Source organism: Diuraphis noxia, unplaced genomic scaffold (assembly GCF_037042655.1).
Source record: "Diuraphis noxia isolate RWA-SAM2 unplaced genomic scaffold, SU_Dnox_SAM2 contig0004, whole genome shotgun sequence".
Taxonomy (NCBI): domain Eukaryota; kingdom Metazoa; phylum Arthropoda; class Insecta; order Hemiptera; family Aphididae; genus Diuraphis; species Diuraphis noxia.
The window spans coordinates 12,948,933-12,974,905 of NW_028301714.1; the positions used below are offsets into that span (position 1 = coordinate 12,948,933).

Genomic DNA, 25,973 nt, shown 5'->3' on the forward strand with positions numbered 1-25,973 from the left:
ATACGACCTTAATTTCTGTATTGCAGTTTTTTTAATACATTATGTGCGTGGTGTAGATCTATCCGTAATGTTGTCCAATCAATTACAATTTTCAACGCTAGGACATGATGTTATATTGGTAAATATTAAAACGACAAAAAAGTCTGACACGTTCTTTTGTATCGTATTCAAAAAAAAAACAGTAATTACGGTTGCTGTAGTTATATGCACAAAATGTTCAGTCTTCCATCATCGGTCACAGCTGTCTGACCTAAAATCACGACATCACTATTACATATTATCATTCTTCAAATCTAGACGAGGAGATCACTGCTATTATATATTTAAAACTGACGTGTTAATTCTGTTTTTCCCGACTTTTTTTCCTTTAAATCTCAAGGGCGTACAAATGAAACCGTATACAGGGAACAGATACACCGAAGGAAATAATTACATTTTGTTTTTTATTAATATTATTTAGATTATTTTAGATACCTCATAAAGTTTTTAAGGGATTAAATTGTCAAGGTTTAAAAAAATAAATTAAACAATGCAAAACTAGGAAAAAGATTTTTATCCACCTTGAACTTTTTGTAGTAATTAAGCGTAGGTAAGTATTAGTTAACGTTATGTATTAAAAAAATTGCAACCGATTGTTTCTATAATACTATGAATATTAATATTACAATATGATTAATTTATTAATTTTCTACACTGTATTCTCATTAGTTTATCTATGTCCACGTTCAAAATGGTTCTTAAAACAATATCTATAATATGTGCCACATACTATAAAACAAAATATTTTACCAAAGAAGATGCTCCAGTGTGATCTACGTGTAAGTCTGGATCGATATCAAAAACAATTTTACTGAATGTCGTATATACGCACAGGTTAGAGAAATGCCATGCTTCTGGATTCACTCTCAACAGCATTCAATTAGAAACCCAAATCAATTGCCACCTCAATAAAATGTATCATCACCTCCAATCTCCTCAGCAACATTTAATATCACTATCGCTTATCTCATTCTAACGTTCAACTAGTATTTAAGTGTGCTTCTTGTGTTATAAGTTAAAATTATTTATATATTATTATAATTTCCATTAAATGGCCAATGTTACCGTGTGTTTAATTAATAATAATAATAACAAAATATATTTTATGTTTTAATTTATTTATTATTTAGAAAATATCTTATTTGTTGTAATTATAAATACTTTAATATGCATGTAACGCTAATGGCCTTGGTTGTTAAAGTTCAAATTTATAATATCATGACTAATAAAAAAAAAAAAATACTTTAATTTAAAACATAAAAATTTACATAAATTGATAAGAAATAAAAATCATATATTATATTGTAAAACGAATAATCAGAGTTTACAGCAAAAGTTAAGCTTTTAGTACTTATAAATGAAAGCAAAAACAAAAGAGATAATATGATGGATACTCCATAAATAGTTTATATTTATTAAAAACATAATTTATATATTGTATTTTGTATTTTTTAACTTTTCCATATTTTACGATATATATATATTATATACATATATGGATTTTAATAAAGGTCATGGCTACTCGTTTTTTTAAAGTATTTGAATTAAAAACTTTTTTCATGATAAAATGTTGTATGACAAATTTGATTATTTTATCAGAACTAACATTAAAATTGTAATTTTCAATGTATAAGATAAAATACAATACTTAAAGTACACAATTTTATGACCCGTACAAGTTACTAAAAGCTATAAATAAATGTATTTAATGTAATAATGTAAATCAAGGTTTTGTAGTATAGGTACCGAATGTGGTTAATAATTTAAAACATATTATAAATCATATATATTATTAAAAGTATCAAAATTTAATTAATTCTTAATGGATTCATATTAGTTTTCAATAGTTGTAAACTTTGCTTAAAATTGAGTTTTCAAAATACAAAAGACATGTATCATGTATCGTGTACCCAATGTCACCGTCGTAGAAGCACATTAAAAAAAGATAAAATATTTCTTGTACAAATATGGTATAAAGCTTGTGCTACGCTCATCATTTGAAATTCCAAAAGTCTAATAGCAGTAGTGTCTAGCAGTTATGTATACAAACGTACCTACATACATTTTTTGAGGGTTTATTCTAAAGTTTGTTTCACTAAGAACTTAGCGTAAAATCTTTATTGAAATAGACACTTAATAAGACCCGTGAGGCCGTGAATACTAGTATAGATTTTGACGGTGATCCGCCCAACACAAATGATTTACATTTTATATTAATGTAATGAATCAGCATCTGGGAAACAATGTAAGTAGAAAACGAGTTAGAGAATTTTCAACGGTAATATTATCAATGCCTGCGATCCTGGATTAAAGAGGATAGGGTTATCAAGGGCAATTATTGAATAATAAATTAAGGTTTTATTCTTAATAATCGATTATTGTATTTTAACATATCTGATGAAAGGAAAACACGATGTCATTTTTGGTTATCGGCGCGGTCCATTAGATAGAATATTATGATGAACTATACTAAAATGATTTAGATACACATAATTGTATGACAATCAAAAAATTACTTTTTTTTTTTATTATTATTATTCATCATCATCATCATCATTATCTTTTAGATAAACGGATCAGAGCGTTGTACGCGATACGAGAGCGTTACGTTCCGGTTGGCCCAGCGCCGTTGTCAATACTGCAGCAGACAGAGTTCGGACTCGTCATTGAGCAGTAACTACCCATTGCTGGTCAACAAAAACCGTTCGTCGAGTGAGCCAAATACGCCTAAACATCACAACAACAACGAAAACCGAATCGTCATGTTTAAGGTAAAATTATTGCAAGTATATACTATACCTATTTTAGTTTAGAGTTGGCTACGATTATTATTTTTTCACACATTTATCAAACACAACACTGGTAGATAATAAATTATATAATTTCTTACGATATTATTAAAATAAACGTCAATATGGATCAAAGTGGGAGAGTGGTGGTGTGTGCTATTACGACATAAAAGTGGAAGAAATAAACACCAAAATACCAGATATTTTATGTACGACAATAGGTATATCGCCTATTAAAATTCCAAACGTATAGTCTTAATCGACAAATGAATTAAGTATGAGGTATCTGATTAAATATAACTTTTGCAGTGTTTTTGTTTGATAACATTATACTGTTGGTACATCTTAGTAATTAAAATTAGCAATCATATGAACTAGACCGTAGAGACTGTTGATTTCGCAAAAACACAATATTTCGTATAAAGGAGTTTTATGAATTCCATTTAAAGAACAAAAATATAGATTTTTACAATCATATATAATAATACAGTGAAAACTCTCTATAACAAATCTGATGGGTCATGTGATTTCTTTCGTTATTGAGAGTTTTCGTAATAGAGAGTAATTAATATGTTTTAAATAATACCAACCATTATAAGTTAACTTAATGTTATTTACGTAATATAATAGAGTTTTTGTTGTAACGAGTTTCGTTATAAAGAGTTTTCACTGTATTTTGTAATGGTATAATGATGGGTACAAATGATATTATTTTTACACGTCTTGCTGCAAGCGATATGTATTTCTATATCTTTGGCACGTATGTAACGACCTAGCACTCTCTGCAAGTTTTGGCGGCCCTTCCGACATAAGCATAGCCTAAGGAACTATTAGAATATAAAGTTCTACGATGAATATTATAACGAAAAATATATCACGGCTTCAAATCAGTATTAAATCTAATAAATAATAGTGATATATGTCAATATCTTTTATTTCAGCCGAAACAGATAGCACATAATATATGTGATATTTTGAAAGTTGAAAGTTGAAAGTTTAAAGATGAATAATATGATAATGTCTATAAGAAAAAAAATCGAATGATTATAATGATCTACGCATTCTATATACTTTATAGTGCGGTAAAAATTATACAGAGTGATAGTTCCACAGGTTATTTTTTTTTATTTATTTATTTTTTATTAAAGCCACAACAACTAAGGTTATTGGCATATTGTACAATGTAAACATTAAATTAAGTGCTAGATAACATTATGAATATTAAGTACAATGTAGATTATTTATAAAGGTATAACGTTTAAATATAGAAGTAAAGGTTATTATAATCACATTATTAGAGGTATATCATATTAATTGATAGCTGTTGAACGACTATAGCAAGTCGTGTATTACGTCAAGTTTATACAAAATAATAGACAAAAATATTTAGATACATACTTATGGGCGCTGCATTATTTATTCTACAATAGTAATTAAATTATGGATACCAAATACCCATGTATACGTTTGTTTATATCAATGTAAATTTAATACCCCATCAAAAGTATAATTTTTCATTAAAATTTAGAAACGAATACAATTTGAAACAATTGTTATAATATCCGTTGGTTATTATCATACCATAACAGTTTTAAAATATTTCATGTCGTCAAGTAAGATATCATAAATTGGCCTTGATATACCTTGACTGTATGTATAAATTTTTTCATAAGAAAGTAACATTTTCATTAAATATTTTACAACATAAAAATTCTTTCTAAAATTTAAATTAAATGTTGTATTTAAATACAATTACACGATTCAGGCTAAAAACAAATACACAAAGTGCGTTATATACATATCATTCAAATTTTAAATATTTGTAAAATGTCTAATACAATCTAAAATTCCATTGTAAAAATTTCGAGGTATCAAATAAACATGGATTTTTCTCAACAATGGTCGAAAAACTGATGATTAATAATATTATTTTTCTAAATTAGGTTATGCTAAATATTTTTTATACAGACAACAGGAAAAAATAGAACTTTTTAAAAACAAAATTATAAGTATATACATATTATTATGTATGAAAACTGTTGAAATTAGATTATACCACATATTCATTTGCCTATGAAATGTAAAATTAAATGTCAGAGTTTAATTTCTGTATGGTTATTATTCTGTTTTACTTGGAACTTTTAACAATTCTCATTAGGTGGGTTCATTACAAGTTATGTCGACGCCTCTACTTGAGTCAAAATATATCAGTGGCTTTATACACCAGATAGGTCATCGTCAAACCGTCAAAATAAATAAGTCCTTATCTATTGAAATTTATTCCAAAATTACTCTTTTTGGATAACATTTTGAACAATTTCAATTAATTTGAATAATATAATAATAATCGTAATAATCTTTATAACGAAAGAAAACTTCATTTGCATAATATTATTTTATCGGTCACTATATAGTCACAGATTGGGTAATGTTATTTAACAATACTTAGATACGTGTGTGCATTGGGACGATGTATCTATGTTCTATACCAACAAACTATAGTTCATAGATACTTATATTGTATTATACTAAAATCGTCTAATAATAGGTCGTTCATTCTTTTGATTTTTGATAAACTACACGTGGACATGGGCTATGGTTGCAGAATCAACAAAGGTTTTGTCCCAAAGAATCAATACAATAATAAACGTATTCTTAATACATATAATATTATATACTAGGTAGGTACATTATACATTTACTCGAATATCTGCAAAAGTTTTTATTTGCAAAAACCATAATGATATCATCTATCTCTCAATACATATTACTTACCGTTTGTTATAAATAAACATATAAAGGAATATTACTGTCTTAAAATATGAAAATACTCACAATATAATATATATATATTATGTACATTGAACTTTTACAAAAATATTGGTTGTATTTGTAATGCACAGTATTATATTATATAATAATATACCATATACTTATATAGGTACCTTATATATAAGTCAATATTGTTATTATGTCTTCATCGTCGAATAGATCATTGATTAGTTTACCGTCTGAATAGTATTAAAGAAGATAGTATTATACAGCAATATGTGCGCTGGGTATAGAATGTGGGGCATGTTTTTTTTTCCATTGACCTATTTTAGATTATTTTGATTTATTTTCTAAATAATATTGTGCTCTATTCAATTATCCCAATAATAACTACAATATAAACGCACAACATAGTTTTTTGTGTGATTACTGATGAATGATGATTGATGAATATACTTAAACGTAAGAGATCGGCTCTGAGATGTGCAGAATACATAATATTAACCAAAATAGTGAAACACTTTTATTTTGAACCCTGGTGCCGGTAAAAATATTCGACAGGGGGGTAAAAATATACTAGAATATATTTACCTCCCATTGAATTTTTGTAGTAGATTATTTTTACCACCCGGTAAAAATGTGTTTTTAAGGGGGGTAAAAATATCCTAGAATATAATCAACGAACCGTATGTAGTTTAAAAATAGTTTGTCATATGTACTTGTAATTTGTATCAAATAGACATTTGCTATTTATTATACAATTTGCAAAATATTTGGCTCATTTTAAGCTATTTAGAATTGTTTTAAATATTTATTTTTTTCTTAGGTTTTTTTACATAGTTGTATATAAGTATCTGTATGTTTATACTCAGTTAAAAAGTATGACAATTTAATACAAGATTCCACACAATTCAACTCGTACTCGTTAAAGTATTTTAAAAATATACAAAATATAATATGTATCTTACCTACCAACACATTTATTATTTTTTTTGTCAACGATTGAAGTAGTTTTGACCAAATAGTAGATTGATTTAGAGAAATAAATTATTAACATATTTTGTATTTTATCATTATCTCATAATGAAAAGGTTTTAAAGTAATTTTTGTAATTGTTTATTGAATCATTTGTAAGTTAAAGGACATTGAATAATATTTTTACTGTAAATACTAAATCATAAAAAGTTTATGCAATATCCAGAAATTCAATTAACTTAAGTTTAGAATCAAAGTTTTTGTATCCAACTTGATTGTTAATTAAGTATAATACCGTACATTTTATTTTGAATTGTATAGTTGTATTTTTTTATTCTTATCATAATATTTAGCGACAGTCACGAATATGTTGAAAATACTGTTTAATTTTTAATAAACAAATCAATATAATAATAAGAACACATTTTTATAGGGGGGGGGGGGAAATATCCTATATGAATTCACCTGGGAGGTAAATATATCCTAGTATAATTTAAATAAAGTTTAATTTATCCCAGTATATTTTTACCTCCTTGTAGAACAATTTTACCTAGGGGGTAAAAATAACCCAGTATATTTTTACCCCCCTGTAGAACAATTTTACCGGGGGGTAAAATTAACCTAGTATATTTTTACACCCCTTATAATTTTACCAGGGGTATAAATATACAAGGTTAAATTTACCCCCGGTAAATATATCCTAGGTTAATTTTACCCCCGGTAAAAATATCCGCGGGTAAAAATCACCTGTTACAAAAACGTAATACCATTTTTTTTCTACCTTGATTATCGATATCATAAAACTAATTTCGTATGAATTATGAATAAGTATCTTTATCAAAAGATCATACAACTATATATGTTAAAGATATTAAAAATATATGGCACTATATATAAGTATACATGTACTGGAGTATACATTATAATATATATATGTATATTATACACTATACATATGATATAAAATATATATTTTTAAACTTTTTTAAGAGTTGTAGAAGTTATGAAAAAATCATTAATTATAAAACTTCAAAATACATTAAGTGCACACTTTGCTTTTATTTTTATAAAAAAGGCATATTGTTTGAAAAATCCATGTTTCATGGAAAATACTTAACGTTCTAAACATGTTTAATTTTTTTGAAAAACATGTAATTTATTTTAATTCTAAGCTATAATAATAACTTTGTAATCTAATTTAATTGTCTGTATAATGTGCACCTATTATAATAGACGCATAGCACAATCTATAATTTATTTTGAATGAAAATGTTTATTCATCTTACATTATTATTTATTTATCACGTGATTAATTTTAATTTTTTTTATTTGGTTAATCCGTGGCAAAATAGATCATTGGGTATGGGGGTGGTACTGTTGGTTTTTTTTAACGGTGGTGGAAGAAACACGTGAATGTTTTTGGCAGAATTTTGAATGGGCACCCGTAGGTTTCTGCCATGCCCGAGTGAGGGGGGGGGGTGACCTCTCTTTCCAGACAGCGTGAACTGCCCGGAAAACGATGCCGCCCATGACCGGGATTCGAACTGGCGGCAGTGATTAATTTTTATGATTTAAAACAATTATTGAAAAAAAAAATGCTTGCTTCTTTTGAAGTTTACAATTTTTTATAAATTTAAAGACGATGCACTTTCACTATTATTATAATTAAACATAAATAAGAAAAAGTTTTACATAGCGTAAAAACAAAAATTATGAAGTTAAGATTGGCTAAACCACGGTTAATAGTACTGGATGTGGACAATATCGTTAAATATATTTGGATAACATATCTAAACTAAATTACGAAATACAATAACATTTACATATTAAGTGAATGAAAACGTTTGGTAATAAATTTATTATGATGAATAAAGAAAAGTGATAATTTATTGTGATAAATGAATATAAAAATTTACTAGTTATAAACTATGCATTTAAAAAAAATCAACACTTCAAATATCTATTTATAAGAGTGGCAACTACATACATAGAACAACGATTGGAGAATTAAAATAAGCAATCGAATTACATATTACCTACGCATAAAACAAGTCGAATTTAATTCGAAATTCTGCTCTAGGGAATCAAAAGTACAATTGTACATGACAATATATAGGAAGATAATAGCAATAACTCACTGATGCAACTATGGCCCTTGACAACACGAATTGAACGGAAACTAAGAACACTTGTGATCAATGTGTTAAGAATAAAGTGTGAACCAATGATAAATAATGAGTTGAATTACCGACGAAGAAGAAAAAACATAGAAATAAGATAAATTATTAAAACACCTGTTATGACAACCTATGTGAAGGGACAAAGGTGTATAGTTGAACCTGTGAAGCAAAGAGAGATAATAAACAAAGTTAGGATAATTATTGAATGGAAACTAAAAAGAAGAGTGTAACATACGAAAAGACTTGAGGAGATTGAAAGGAAGGACAAATTCCAGGATTGAAAATACCAGAAGGCACTGAAGGTGACAGCTAAGACTTCAATGGAGTTATAAAGATAATTACGACAATACCACTATTACGTCAGTAAATTAAATATTAAATTATAATCTTATCACTAAATTCATTAAAATATCTAAAACGCAATTTCCAAGGTGAATATCAACAACTGTGAGTTAGTAATAATAATAAATAATTACCTTACGTTTATATTTTTTTGATGATAACACAAATAGAACATGGAAAATACTGAATCACTAAAATAAAAAAAAAATTATTTTTTTAACAATTCATAGAGTTTACAATTGAACCAGATGTCTCCAACTCCACTGATATTATTATAATCTAAATGTATATTATGATAAAAAATAAAGCCTTGATAATCGTTTTTATAAATTAAATTTTTTTTTCTCTTTCGATATGATTTTTATTGGTGTAAAATCTGAGTTTCATCTCTACAGCTATAGTATACTATATGCCTATACGTATTATAAAACTAAACAGATATTGAAAATACTTTAAGGTTAATCTTTATCCATTTTGCTGTATACAGAGTTGAAAAAACTTATACGTAAACATTAAATGGAAATTTTAAGTGATGGAGAAAATTGGAACAAATGTATTGTTTGTCAGTTAGAAATATAAAAATGTGATCAGTATAGTTTCATCATTATAAGAAACAAAGACTAAGTCGAATAAAGAAAAAGTCCTAAATAACAAGCTTAGAAAGATATTGAGTGATTCTCTAAGCCTGGTTTGACGAATTTAAAGAACACAATTTACAATATTGAAATAGATAAATAATCCAAGTAGGTGGTGTAAAATGAAACGGGCCATCAGATACGCATGAACCGTAGATATTCGATGGATCATATAGCAATTATCCCATCGGTAGTCGGTTTTAAATTGCGTTCGAGTACCAACCAGTAGCTCAGTCTGTCGGAAGACATCTGATGAAAACTGTTCACGGTTCAACAGAAGATGTGGAAGGAACGAAATCCAATTTATACCAATGATGTTCATTATTGTAACTGCAAGAGTTCTCGAAAAATGTTTTCACAGCATAACCTTATACCTATTTAAACAGATATTATTTTTTTCACTATTATTTCCACGAAGTCTGAGAACAACTTACATACAGCCAAATATACAGTTCCCTTCTCGTTGTAGCTTTTATTTTATAATATTAATTGTACTCTATTAAATATTAATTATAAACATCACAATAGGTAAGTTTTATTTTATTGTTGTCGCCGCTTTGAAAAGGTGCAATATTAGTGTTTTCTTTTTTTACTAAATATCGTTGTTAATGTAGGTAGCTGTTTTGCCTATTTAAGACGCCGTCCATATTAATGTTGGATTATGTTCATTGAAAATAGATTAACATCGAATAATAAGTCAAAAAATCATCTTTTTAGTAAAAAAAATAAAATATTTTTATTCTTATTCTTATTTGACATACTTATTATAATATTATATAGTAAATAGCAATACCACTTTAAACTACTATTAAGAAATAAACAAGCCATATAATATCATAAATCATGACTTTTAACTGATATCGGAGGCTTTTTCTAAATCTTGGTGTAAAACATAAGTTTCCAAATTTTCAGATTCAGCACGTTTTATCCAAACTTGATCCCCTTTTATCGATTTATTGCCAAGCAAAAATTTCCTTGTAAATTATTTGCTTTGTTCTATCGCCTAAAATATGTCTTTAAAAAAATAACAAATGATGTCTTGCAGTTTTACACAAATGTTCAGTATAATCGTGTATAAATAATAGTTTATCGACAGGTGTTATTTGATAATTTATACTAGTCTAGGATTTGCATAACAAAAAAAAAAACTCTGTCATACGTCTCCTATCATAATACCTACATCAGTGTACAGCACAGATATAAAACAGTTCGAATAGATGTCATATACTGGTATTGTTATGATATAATTTATTAGAACGATGAAATATATCGTTTGCGAATGACAAAATCCAATTTTGGTTTACACAAAATCGCAGAAATGATAAAAACGAAATAAATTTACATATAAAGTGGTTGTCTACATAGCTGTTGATCATATTATAATATTTTGAATGAATAACATTAAAACTATGAGATTAAAAAAAAAAGTTTTCTCATTACTATAGATACTATAATAATATCATATTACAACGTTTATGTGACGAGACCACTTATAAAGGTGATCATCGTATTTACTAGTTATACAGACTCCACGAGGGGGAGGGGGTAGTGAATAGTGATAATACTATACACAATATGTTTTAATGTATAATATAATGGCTGTGAACAATTTTAGATTCTAAGCTAGCGATGAATGTATTGGTTTTACAATGATGTTCGATTTTTTTTTCTTGTTGTATGTGTCTGAAGAAACTTTTTACGATAGTGTGAAAAATGCTTTGATCATCAACTTCAAGGGTGACTTTTGGTAGAAAATCGAATCAAGTTGTTACTTTTAACAGGTCAAAAGTGAAAAATGCTCTGCTCTGAAAAACTAAAAAAATAATTGCGAAAAAACAAAAATGATATATATATTACATAACGCTAGTTTTTATCAAAGCCATTTAATTCAAAAACGAATAACTGTAGATACCTACTAAAAATTTGCTTTAAATATTTATATTAACATTTTATAGACATGGTAATATTTTCAAAACATTTTAGCTCTTTTCAAGTTATCACTCGTAGCCTGTAGGCATTTTAACTTGTCGATTTTGTTTATCTTTACATTATAAATTTTGATAAATATCTTTGTATCTTAACCAAAATGCTTAAAATATTTAAAGTTTATACAAAATCCATATACATTTTATGAATATATGAGTTAAAATCTTCACGAAGGACATAAAAATCACGAAAATTCGGTAATTATTTTGCAATTAAAAATGTTGAAAGGTTGAAGGATGTCGAACTTTAATATCTACGCAAGTTTTGAAAAGGTTTTACAATAGATTTCTCATAAGTTTTCTAACCTAACTATAATTTTGAAATAACTTTGACCCCAAGTCACATTAATTTTTTATGAATGTTTGAAGTTCAAATGTTGATATTGGATAATATTTAATCGAATAATAAAAATTCATTCCATAATGATATTTTTTATTCGTGTTTTGAAATTAATAAAAAAATATGAATCATGGAAACTCAAAACATTACAAAACTAATGAAATTATCAATCTATTATTCACAATATTAATTAGACAATAATTTTAAATATAATTTTAAACTTAAGAATTTCTTAAGTTTCCATAAAGTTTGATTAATGCTAGATCAAAAATGTATTAGTAAAACATATTATATCATTATTTACATACCTATTTTAACTATTTGATAAAAACAAAAAATATAATAATAATTGGTAAAGTATTGCAATTAATTTTTGTATTGTATTTTCTAAATCAATATTGGGTTATATACAGCATAGTTCAAATACGATAGATATGTTTAGTACAATACCAAGTTATTGCGGCACCTCTGACGAAAAAAAAATGTCCTTTAAACACGCACATCGTGTGCGAATTTTATGTAATGCAATGTATTATTTTTTATACGTTTATCGTAATAAACATAATGAAATGAAGTAAAATATTATATATATTTTTTTTAATTCACCCACAGATATAGTGTCACCTGATAACCTATTATAAACGACCTATAAATTAACTCAACGTTTTTTTTTTTGCACTATACAGGTATCGGAAGTGGAAACCAAAAGGAATAAACTGCAAAGGATGATGGCGATAGACACCGATTGTCCGTCGACTCGAGTCTAATAATAATATATTATAATGCGATCGAAACGTGAGCTAGAGTTAAGCTAGTCCTACTACGCCACCGCCGATGCACTATACTGTCACCCGTAAACGTCAACTACGTTTGTCGAAGGATGTAAAATATAGTCTATAGAGAAATATTTATGATTATTGTCACTTATTATTATATCCATATAATATTATTATTACCGCTATGTGTATTCCATATTGGAATCCAGATCTATCAAATTATAATACCATCATCGACGTGTGGTATACTCCCATTCATCATCCATCCCTTCCCATATTATGCAGTTGCCAAAGAAACAAATTGTATTATAATTTAGTGTTACTTCAAATTATTTATGTCTATTCACGCGATGGAAAAATGTCAGTGAAAACACCTGAACGTGTCAAATATATTATTATTATTATTATTATTATTATTACTATAGTATTATTATTACACAGATAAGACTGGTTGTGACAAAAACTACAATCTATATTATAATGTTATGATAAAATTATGTCGTTTTTGTACACGTGCAGCCTGTTACGAAACGGTTCACTGCTGTTAATAAACCGCCATTTCGTGATGTGTACTGGCTATGAATTCTTTTCCCCGGTGAAAACCGTTCCAATCTAAGGTCCAGACAACGTCGGAATAATTAAGTTTGGTTTTTCCTCTTCGAAACGATTTATTTTTATTTCGGACGAATAAAATGCTATGCTCCGAAAAATCGTTCGAGCCGGCGGCGGCGTCCTGGTTTTATTCAAACGGTAACCCTAGGCCGTTTATTATTATTATTATTATTATTATTATTGATCTATCGAGTATGGCTGAATAGCCAAACTATCATAATAATGTTACTAAACAAATATGTACCTATCTTAGTTTTAACAACGCGAATGACAACATAAATAAATAAATCTTTTCGAATAAATCCATCGTGCAGCTTCGAAATATTTTCAACGAATTTAGATTCAATGGTTTTCAGTTCGATCCACTAGTATAATATCGAATTAGTTATTATTAAGTTAAAATAATTTTGAATTTTTTTTATAAAGACATCTGCTGCAGTCATTGATTAGATTCACGTCCAGAGAATCGTCTTTTACATGTACGTCCTATTTCTTTATTATTATTGTTTTATGTCTTTGTTGTAATATTTTTATCTCATGTGTAAACGTTAGTTTTTTTGAAACCAGAGTTGAATTCACTATTAAAAACGTGGTTCAATATTGGTTTTTCTGAAATGAAAATAAGGATTGGAAAGAAGAAGCAAACTTTGTTGTTAATTTTGTATACGGTTAATTTTATTTTATTAATCATGATCCACGATCATCTATTATTTTTCGGTATAAATTTTTAACGAAGTAAAACAATATTCATTATTTCAACGCTTTTAGAATAGCTGTAACCTTTTTATTGATCAACGTACAGATTTTAATGTTCCGAAAAAATAGCAATGGAAGTATTTTCATTGTCTTTATATTGTTATAATACTTGATAATACTTGATGTTGTAATACATTTTTTGTTTTTACAATAAATTAAGGTAGTTCATCCATAGAATTATTCAAAAATATGCATTAAGTATTCTTATACACTTTCAAATGTCTAATCATATGTTATAATAATGCAGACGACAAATGCAAAATAACCGAGCAAATAAAACGGAACTTAGGATCGATAACGTGTCTCTTGTGTTTACCGGCTAAATAAAACAACATCTAAAACTTAAAAGCCTATTAAATATTATTGCAGTATAGATTGAAAAGGCCTAAAAACTAATCAGTACGTGTCACATCAATCCAACACGAGTTTTATCAAAAATGACGTGTAGGGTTTAAAATATTCTCCAAATAATAATTTTGCACGAATAATGCATATGTTTATACTTTATGGAACATATTTAATATTTATAAATCATAATATAACTACACAATAACATGATACAATTTACAATAGTGTAAAATCTACAAAAGTTTTATTATAGTTATTATGTGATAGATAGTTTGATTTTTCTCCAATTATTAATTTGTTCCTATGAATATTTTACGATCAGTGATCACCCTAAGTACGATCACGGCTTATAAACTACATATTATATATATATAGGTTAATTCTTTTATCAAACAACACTCATTATTTAAAAAAGTATTTACTTTTTTCAAAATATTTTTTTACATGGTTTTAAATTGTTAAAAAAAACCAACGTTTTTATTAAAAAATTATATTTTTAAATATTTTTTGTCCTTATAATTTTTTAAGTTTTTTACTTTTTTGAATGACAACATAGCGTTTTAATTTCATATTCCAAAGCAGAATATTTTTCTAAGTATTTTGATTCATAAAAATCGAATTTAGGACGAGTAGTTTATGAGTTATAAGTATTTAAAGTTTAGACAAGCGGAGTAGTGAACAAACATTTTGCGTGGTTCTTCTCCCCACTTCACTCTGCCAATCTAAACTTTAAATACTTATAACTCATAAACTACTAGCCTTAAATTCGATTTTTATGAAACAAAATACTTTGAAAAATATTCTGCTTTGGAATATGAAATTAAAACTCTATGTTGTCATTCAAACAAAGTTAAAAACTTAAAAAATGATAAGGATAAAAAATATTTAAAAATATAATTTTTTAATAAAAACGTTGGATTTTCAACAACTTAAAACCATGTAAAAAAATATTTTGAAAAAAGTAAATACTTTTTTAGTTAATGAGTGTTTTTTGATAAAAGAATCACCCAGTATATATATATATATATTTAATTTATCTATTCATTTTTTTCAGATTTTATCTATAAATTACAGTTTTTTTAACTGTAGTAATGTATTAAATTATGATGATAATATATGTATATTTATAATAATATAATATTACAATTACCAAGTCAAATAATAATTTTAATTCAAATTTCGTCATCTAATACTTTTATTACGTATTTTTTCTTTTGCTATCCGATATTTTATTTATTTATTTTTATCTTAAACACGTTTAAAATTAGGTATCATTTTATATATATTAGCTAATATTTTATTTTTGTAATAAACAAAATTGTATTATTTTATCTATTTAATAATTTATACAAATATATACATATATAATATAACTTATTGTCTATTCTTGAGTGGCGTAAGATTTTAAATTAATAACTAGACTAAGTATAAGATAAATTATTATAGTTGAACTATTCACAAACATAAATAATTGAAAAGTATAAATTCTAAAAATTGTTGTACTATACCGTTTTAAAATTAAAATAATTTATTGTATGGCATTTAATGTTATAAATCAATACAAACGAATAGTTTTACGCATTGTTTAAAACAGATAATGTGATTTGCATTGTTCTCAAATAATTTTTCAAATTCATTATTGAATGTGCTTTCCTCCGTTTTCTTTGACTTCATATATCTCGAAATATTTATATATCAATAATTGATATGTGGTCACCATACCTATTATATTGGTGGAATGAAAAATAATAAATGATTTTTTTCCCTTAACATTAATAATAAATTCAAATTATGTAAAACTGTAAATTTGTTGCTAATAAATAATAACTGTCAATATTGTTTCAATAATTGTATACGTTTCCACATCTTTCGTGATATTTGTCTAAATATTTAACTGTAAAACGTTTCGATGTGAATTGCCGATAATAATTGTGAAACAATCGAACTTAAACTATATATATTTTTATGTCCGTGTCTTGAAAGCATAACTATATAAAAGTAATATTAATCTTTTATATAGATATCAACAATATTTACAGTGTGATTATAGATACAAATATAAAAATGATAGAAACAACAGGTAAATTAGTAGTACCTACCTATTTAAAAACAAAATTATTATATTTTTAAATTTTTAGTATTTAAAAACTGAATTATAATAATATAAAAAATAAACATTTATAAAAATATGTACTTTAACATAACTGTACTTTTTAGTCTGTAACTGTTTTGTTTTCTCTATTATTTAATGTGATGATTATATTAATTTAGCATATTAGCGATATATTAATTTTATAGTTTAAAAGAGTTGCAGCGATACGATGAGCGTTGTTAAATAATATTATAAAAAGTTATTTTTTTATTTTATTGTGATGTATATTACTTTATCTAATATTCATCCTTTGACTTTTATATTTTATACAATTTTATTTTTTATTCATTTATATATAATTATCTCAACAAATAAATGATTATTTATAATTTGCATTTAACAGATAATAATTTTTAAAAAAACATTATTTCTTATTTTATAGATTTCCATAATAATAAATGATATATTAAATTGTATAATATAATTTATTCTAGTCTATACATTCATTTTTCTTGAATATTCACTAAGCCATCGTCCTTTATTATATCTACATATATTATTCAATACCTTGTTCGTGGTATTATTGTGGTGTAAGCTATTTACAATACTCAGCCATAATTGAATGTATATTATAACAAGCAAAAACACAACAACATGGTTGTGTCATAAATACAAACTTCGACAAACGAAACATTCAGCGTACAGTTACCACGGACTTATGTCGACAGCTATATTTATGAAGGCATCCGAGAAATTCTTGAGCGAATATAACAGACATATTTGAAATACTCTAATGTAAACGTACTTACCTAATTTTGTTGTGAAGTTGTTTTGCGAATTTTTGATCCGTGACCTAAGGGTAGGGTGGTTATAAAATTATTATATCGATGGGGAAAAAATATTGCCTATACGATCGGAAGAAATTAAAACGCGTGCCTATGGAATGCAAACAGTCGAGTTTTCACCCGGACAAGTAAACATAACTTTATTTTAGTTGTCTTTTTCTTTTTTTAAATAACGAATGAGGTCAATATTGCGTTTTCAAAAGTTTTAATAATTTTTAGAATTTCACGAAATACTGTAACCGTAATGAAACCCTAGTTTGTCTCCAGGGTATAGTCACTAAAATTTATTTGAAACTTTTTCATTGGTTGCATGATTAAGTTTTTTGTATGTCGAGGGATGCATCTATCGGTCTTTGTCGTTTAGATGATTTCACAGTATTTGCCATTTTTCGGAAAACTGCAGAACAAATCGATAAATTGACGATAAATATATTTAAAATTGAACTGGTTTTATTAAAACTAAGCCCTTAGGAAATAGTATGGTTCTCGAGACTAAAAATATTGATCTGTTATTAATACTTATTATGTTTCAGCAAGGATTCATATTAAATCGATTATAATATGTGATAAAAACAAAATATTAATTTCATTCTATTGTGATCTATAAAATTGTATTACTAAATTTTACAATCTTTACTATTATATGAAATGTTGATAAATAAATAGGTACAGCCTTAAGCAGATAATGTACACACTTACATAACAAAGCACGAAGCGCAAGCGTTTAAAATACGTCGAAATTAGATGTACCTAAATACCAGTCGGTGGTTGTTCGAATAACATTGGTAGCTACTTTCAATAACTAAGGTATGTTATGCAGACACAAAAGCCGTTGTAAATCTTCAGATAAACATATTAATTGAAACACAAAACAGTGTGCTCGGTGCTCGTCGGTGGTTTTATGCCAGACCCACGACTGCACGAGAATTCATACTTATGTCGCTTTTGTCTAATCTTGATAGTTTATAATTTATGGGTTTGGTTGTTTTTGCTATCGATTTGGCTTGTATAATAATATAGTTATAAGGTTTTTTTTTTTTTTATGTCAACACGTCGCAGTATTGTTTCGACGGCAGACCAATTTAATATTGTTATGTTGTATTCTATTTGTCGTTAACTACGAAGAACAAATGTTTCAAAATTTAATTCACATAATCTCGTGCAATTTAACCATATTAGATAATATTGTATAATATATACCTTATTTTATACAATATAATATCTAATGTGTAATTTCTGAATATTAAATTGAAGATAATAAATACTATGGACGATACAGTGATGCACAATACGAAACAACAAATAGTTACTACATCCTTCAGATGATTAAATAGGTACTAAGACACCATTCCAGACCGATTGATTTATATATTATATGTATAGATAATTTTGATTTTCAATTTTAGAATGTCAATCATTTCTATTTCAATAAGATTCATGGGAGGGGAAGGGACATTTAAAATACCTACCTATTTTAAAGTTTAGATGTAAAAATTAAATTAAATATGAAAAACTTAATTAATTACTTGACTTGATCATTTTAAATATAAACAGCGTAATTTTATAATTAGTATTCTGTGACATAAAAGCGGAATTTCAAACAATTAGTTAAATTTAGTATTATATTGTATATCTTAATATTGTTTAAAGTATAGATGAGAGCGGAGCGGGGTTTCATAATCAGGGCACGGTACCCAATAAATTGTTGTTTATCATTATTTTAAAAACTTATTAGTCACTGGGTTTTTAATTTTCTGAAAAAAGATCAGCCATTGAATGTGTAATTAAAAATGAATTATCATTTAAAAAGTATATCACTTTTCTCCTGATGTCAATTAATATGTTCAATAAATAAAAAAAACTGTACTAGAATAACTGTTTCAAAAACATTTATACTTTTTGGGACAACGAGTTTAAGCGTTTGCTTATAAATTATAATATAAGCACCCTGTATAGGCAAAGTCTGGTTAATTAAAGTTATGTTAACGTATACAATGTTTTTAATGTGATTTATTAAAGTGCTAATATGATATATGTATGCTTACCGAGTTCATATTACGTAAATACACCGAAAAGGTTTTAGTTTTATTAAAACACTTCTATAATACTTGTCACAACTGAGAGCTGTATAATAATACAATGTTAAAATAATTAAAATACATTTCTTTAAATTGTTTGAAACTCAAATAAAATGTTGTTTTTTTTTACAGATATGGTTTAGATAAGTTACAAATATGGTTTTCACAGATATAAAAATCTTTATATAGCTTGTACATTCTACCTAACCTATTTAAAAGCGTTACATTAAACTATCACAATAAACATTTATAGTAATACATTATATCATAGTAATAAAATTCATCCAAAATAATATATATCATTTTATAATTAAATACGAGAACATTTTATGATAATTATTAAATAATTTAATAACTTTCCATTCTCCATTTTAAATTTTGATTGTTTCTGTTTATAAATTAAAAAAAACCTAAACAAACGGATCATCGGCCAATTATTTAGTAATTACTAATCATTATTATTTAAACTATCGAAACGCATGATCAATAATTGTATGTAATTTCTGTGCCTTTAAATATGATAGTACGAGTATAATAGCAAACTAAAAACGTTGTTATTGGATTCTGTTTTTTCTTTTGATTATTGGCACCATTATAAATTATATTTATTTCCCCCTTTTTTTTACATCGTGAATATTATGGTACTGTTTCATAGGTACGTATTGTTATTCAATTACAAACGATGATATTTTATAATGTATTTTGAACTTTTGAATGCTTAACAATAAAAATGTTTTTACATTTTTAGTTTTCAAGGAGTATATAGTTAATAATGCGCCGGAAACGTTTTATAGTTTATTATAGAAACACACTATTGAAATCTTTACCAAAACCACTACCAATCTAACAATGTCTTTTTAAAAACAAAAAACCGTTTTGTTTTCGCGTTCTCAACATGAGTACAGTGTTAAATACTAAATACCTCACTTTGTGGGTAATTATTTCGGTGTACTTAAAATCAATATATGGTATTAAATCATACTGAGTAATTTTGTCTCGATTCGATGGTCTTTTTTTACACAAGATCGTACATCAAGTGTACAAAAGATATATGAATATAACATTATACGAGTACTTCGTCATTACGTTAATTATACAAAACTCATCATCACTCATCAGACCAATGCATTTTTTGTTTATGTTCAAAAACAAATGATTCCTAGTTAACATATCACCTATTTAATTTATTATGATATTATTTTAAATAGGTAGATAGATTTTTATATGATATTCCGTTTATTTTGTTTTTATTAATTTAATTTCCCATGCTGATGAATAAAAAAAAAATCAAGTAAATTCTATTTGCAAATAGTAAGATTATGAGATTTATATTGTTTTATTTATATATTTAGACGAGATTTTAATAAATAATATATATTATAAATTATAAATCATGATGTATTTTTATCATAAAAATAGTAACCAAGCTGGAAGATATCTCTTCCTATCTTTCAAATATGTTCATAGTGATCAAAATTTATTATTAATAAAATATTATATTAATTATTGTAACCTAAAAGGCTACAATAACTACTGATTATAATTACAGACATTTTCATCACAAAATTTCAATTGATCAGTTTTAAAACTGATATCTAGATGGAACTAGAGAATGGTTCATAGTTGGTTACGATTTTTCAATTTTCTACCCTCGTCTTACTAGAATATTTAACGTGAATACAACTATATATTTCTTTTATTACGCCCTTTTGTTATATAAAATAATATTTATTGTCTTTCTTAAAAGATTTATAAATTCTATGTTCACTATTCATATTATGATATTGATTTAAATAAGCAAAATTTCCATTGTGAGTCCATGTAGAAATCAAAATTTTAAATATTGTTATATGATCTATAACCTTGCATTAAATTACATAATTGATGGTTACTCAAGGTTCATTTTAATATAACTCAAGTATGATACAAAGACTTTTGAATTATATAGCAATATAAGATAATCTACAACTTACTGTTTATAGCTGAATTTAAAGATTAATCCATTTTTCGTAGTGAATTGTAGAATTTAATTTAAAAACTGCCTATCTTGTCATGAATATTCTCATTCAATTTTAATAATTTAATCTAGTTGAAAATGTTACTTGAAAAAATGTCACACTGTATACCTACGCTATACATTATGATGCTTCAACAGTGACTTAAACGCGGGAATTATACATTATAGTTGCATGTAGTTATAATCAAGTCTTTTCACTAAACAGTTATTTAAAAATAATAAGTACATTATATTTGCAACTCTTAGTGCAGTTTTTAACAGTTTTTTAGAATATTTTATATCATTTCCGGTTTAAAGCATCATGATTTTAGATAGGATTGTCTATAACATATTTTTTTTTTTTTTAAATGTAAAAAGATAAATAAATTCACACAATATACGTTTTAGAATGTCCGATATATTAAGTTAAGTGATAATATTATTTGTATCGTTTAGTAATCTCACCAACGGAAAAATAAATATACTTAATTATAAATACTTCTTCAATTACATTACACTATACAGGAAACGTATTATGTACCTAATTATCACTAATTATCACAAAATATCGTGCAATTTAGTAATACTCGTTTTCAAAAAATATAAATTAAAATAATGTATTTTTGTTAAAATTTAAAATTTGGAAACTTTTTTTCTTATGTAGCAAGTCATGTTTACAATTAACTAGGTGCAATGTTTATTACACGAAATATTTATTTTCGAATATAAATTGAAGATTCTTTTTTTTAAATAATGTTGTTTTATTGTTCAAACGATGACTGCCACATAAAACAAAAAAAATTTATTTTTTTGGAAAATCGATTCTATAGCTGGCTCGGACATTTCCAACGATATTTATTTATTGGTATTGCAATTCTGGGGTAAGTAACTAGTGTCTAAATTGCTGTGTACCTATGTGACCTTAGTTAAAATTGAAACAGATATCTTGGACGGGTGGAATATAAACATCGATTCTTCTGCAAAGGATGGCGAAATTATTTGTTGTATCTATTGCATACGACTATAACGCTGTACAAATCCGCAGTGGGTAACGGCCATATAATAGAAAAAAATCAATACCACTTAACTATTTATGAGATGGGCTCGTGAGAAATTCATAATAGATGACTTCAAGTAGGTATAATGGCTGAAGCGTGTATCAACGGGTTATAATTAACTATGGACAATCGTAATTGTTCTGAAAACTAAAAAGTTAGTAAAATATACAATAGAATATGCATAGCACGTAAGGTATACCACGTGGCCTTGAAAAGTTATGTTGAGATAAATATAAAATATTTAAATAGCGAGACCACTGCTAAAGTTTGAGTTTTTTAGGACAACTATAACGTCATTATCTGCAATAATTACCATAAAAATTAAATAAAAATTGACCATAGTTTTAGAAGGGGCTGATATTCATAAATACTTAATTGCGTATATGGTAATTTTTTTTTTTAAACAATAATAATTGTCATTTTAATTTTTTTTTTTTAAAACATGTTTGATAATCCCAGACAAACATTCCATAAAATTGATGTTCAGATGATGTCAAACAATAAAACCTCCTTATACAGACCCCTATAAGAAGTCTCCTTACAATGGAAACTTCTTTATAATGAAAAATCAATTGACATTCTATCCTGCAATTCCATTATAGGCAGATTTTACTGAGTTTTTAATCAAACTTAAAATATTATTAATACCTAACTTTAAATCATACTTGTTTCACATCAATCTCTACTTTTGATAATCAAAAACAAAAACTCTAATTTTATGCATAATAAATAAAATAAAGTATAATAAATACTAAAGAATATAAAAATAAGATGGATTGGAAATTTGGAAATATGATAATTTATACGATACTTAAAAACGAAAAACTTTTTTTAACGATATAACAAGTAACACAAACCATATAAATAGGTTTGAATTAAGATTCTCGTCTTCATGAAAGCAGAATCGCAAAATGCTTTTGTAAGTTAGTGTAAGTTAGACTTTGTGTTAGCGCATCTTATTAATGATAATGATGATATGCATCATCCATCAAATACTAATTTATTGATGACAGATTTGGCTTATCATAAATATTATTTGTAAATATACTGTATTAACTGGTCTTTCATAATGATATGTGGAATTTAATTTAACATAAATATAAAGAGATGGTATTTGAGGTGTTTTTATTAAATAAATAATTGTTTAAAAAAAAAGTTGTGTTCCTGTTGACATCCATCATTTTTCGTGGAAAAAAAACAATCGTAACATCCAACATATTGTTACAATTCCACTTCAATAAAAATAATATATTTTTCTCATTATATAATAATATTTAATTACAATTTATCTACCAAAAATAATAATTAATAGCTTTAATGCATAGTTCAAGTAGTATTTTGTTAAGTAGGAAACATGTCTGTAATCTAAATTAGCATAAGAAAACGTTCGAAAGCCACCTATACGCAAATGTACCGAAATTGCCTACACGCCGCGCCGTCCAACAGTTCCGAGTATAGTATTACATTTTCATAATAATTTAATGATATTATTATCTTCAAAAAATAGTTGGATAATATTATGATAATTTTATACACATTATTATCATTAAAAAATATATATGTTTAAAAATTTAATACTAACCTTACAAAACCATTTTGCAATCCTACTTGCAACTCTATGAGGATGAGCATTTTCAGGTTTCCAGGTTGGCGTACAACATGATGCACTAAGGAACCGTTCCATTACACCAGTCACAATCATTAAAATATATCTTAAAAACTATAGACTATAAAACCCAATAGAAATTTTGTTTTACCAGGTTGGAGATATTAATCAAATAATAAATCTTAAAAAATAATATTCCAGTGTAAATATATTAACACATATTATTATATCACATTATGCGTGATCTAAAGAAATTATTTTAACTTACCTTTGTAATAAGAGTAGTTAATATAAATAAATTATAAAATATCCTTTAGAAGTAGAGGGTTCAAGTGGTTTTGCACCCAGGATCACATTTTTGTAAAAAAAATGTATTGTCGAATTCAAATTATAATATATTAAAATAAATATTGTAATTATGTTATCTAAGTGCTGAACAATACCATTGTCGTTGACATAAAAATATCGTAAATCTATTCTACCAGAGGAGTTATTAATAAAAGTATAACTATTTTCCAAGAATTTGGTTTCCTTTTTGAATACAGTTGAATGGTATTAAACTTGTATGTTTTCTGTAGTTTTTTTTTATTTCTATAAATATCTAAACAATTTTAAATTAATGTCGTGTAGCCATCAAGCTATAGTAATGCTATATACTTTATACAAAACATTAGTAAAAAAAAAAGTATCATGTAAATATAATACCTTTTGATATATTATTGTGACTTATTGAATAATATTTATTACGAAAATTGGTTCATATTTAAAACGTAAACCATTGATTTATTATAATTTTTATAATCATATAACTATAAGTCTTGTATCGATACAATAATATTGTCGAAATTAATTGAATATAATATTAAGTAATATAAGTGCAAAGTGGGCCACGGAAGTAGCGCCAAAAAGTGCAGCGTGAATTCTAATTTACAACACTTCCATATCGGTCACGGCAGTGTTATTTACGATTGAAAGACAATTTATTATGAGTTGGGTTGATAATTTTTCCACTAACGGGAACCCAGCTCATAATTGTTTTAGATTCTGAGCGGAAAGAGGAATGTATTGATTTTACCATGATGTGTGTTTTTTTTTTTGTGTCTGTCATCAAGTTTTGGGGCAGTAAAAATGCTTCGATTTTTGACTTCAGCACCTTGTTCAATCAGAAAGTGAATCTAGTTGATATTTTGGGGGGTTAAAAGTAAAAAATTCTCAATGTTTTTCTAAATAATCGAGATAACCAAACTAAAAATTAAGGGAAAAACAGGAAATTTTACGTACAATCAGTTTTCTACAAAATCGATTTTGATTTTTGATGTAACATTAAAACAAATGACCATTGATTCATGAAATTTTCACCGAATGTTTATACACTTATATTCTATCCGCCATGAAATTTTCAAAAAAATTTGACTTAAGTTAAACTATTCATAGAGGTATATGTAATTTTCGATCATTGTTAGTTTTTTTTAAATTAATATCGATAAAAATTTATTTTTTGGGTAGAAAATCTTGAAAAATTAATACAAGGCTCTTAACATATTGTTACAATAGCAGTTAAAAAATAAAAGAAATTCATAGTAACAATTTTTTTTCTATAAGCATTAACATTTTGAATTTTGACAAAATACGTAAAAATCACAAAAATTCGCAAATTGTTTTAAACTAGAAATTCATAAAAAAAATCTAAGATTTTAAAATTTAATACAAGATTACTTACAAATTTTTCAATCTTTATCACCAAAAATA

General features: G+C 26.1%; 1 protein-coding gene across 1 annotated transcript in view; it reads left to right on the forward strand.

Moving 5' to 3' along the window:
• The window catches only part of LOC107173572 (dopamine receptor D4-like), a 163,703-nt gene extending 150,302 nt beyond the window's left edge, over positions 1 to 13,401 (forward strand). The window contains exons 8-9 of the mRNA XM_089227397.1: positions 2,607 to 2,810; positions 12,744 to 13,401. Coding sequence (XP_089083523.1) covers positions 2,607 to 2,810; positions 12,744 to 12,824 — 285 coding nt within the window. The 3' untranslated portion in view covers positions 12,825 to 13,401. The remainder of the gene's footprint in view (positions 1 to 2,606; positions 2,811 to 12,743) is intronic.
• Positions 13,402 to 25,973: the final 12,572 nt, after the last annotated feature.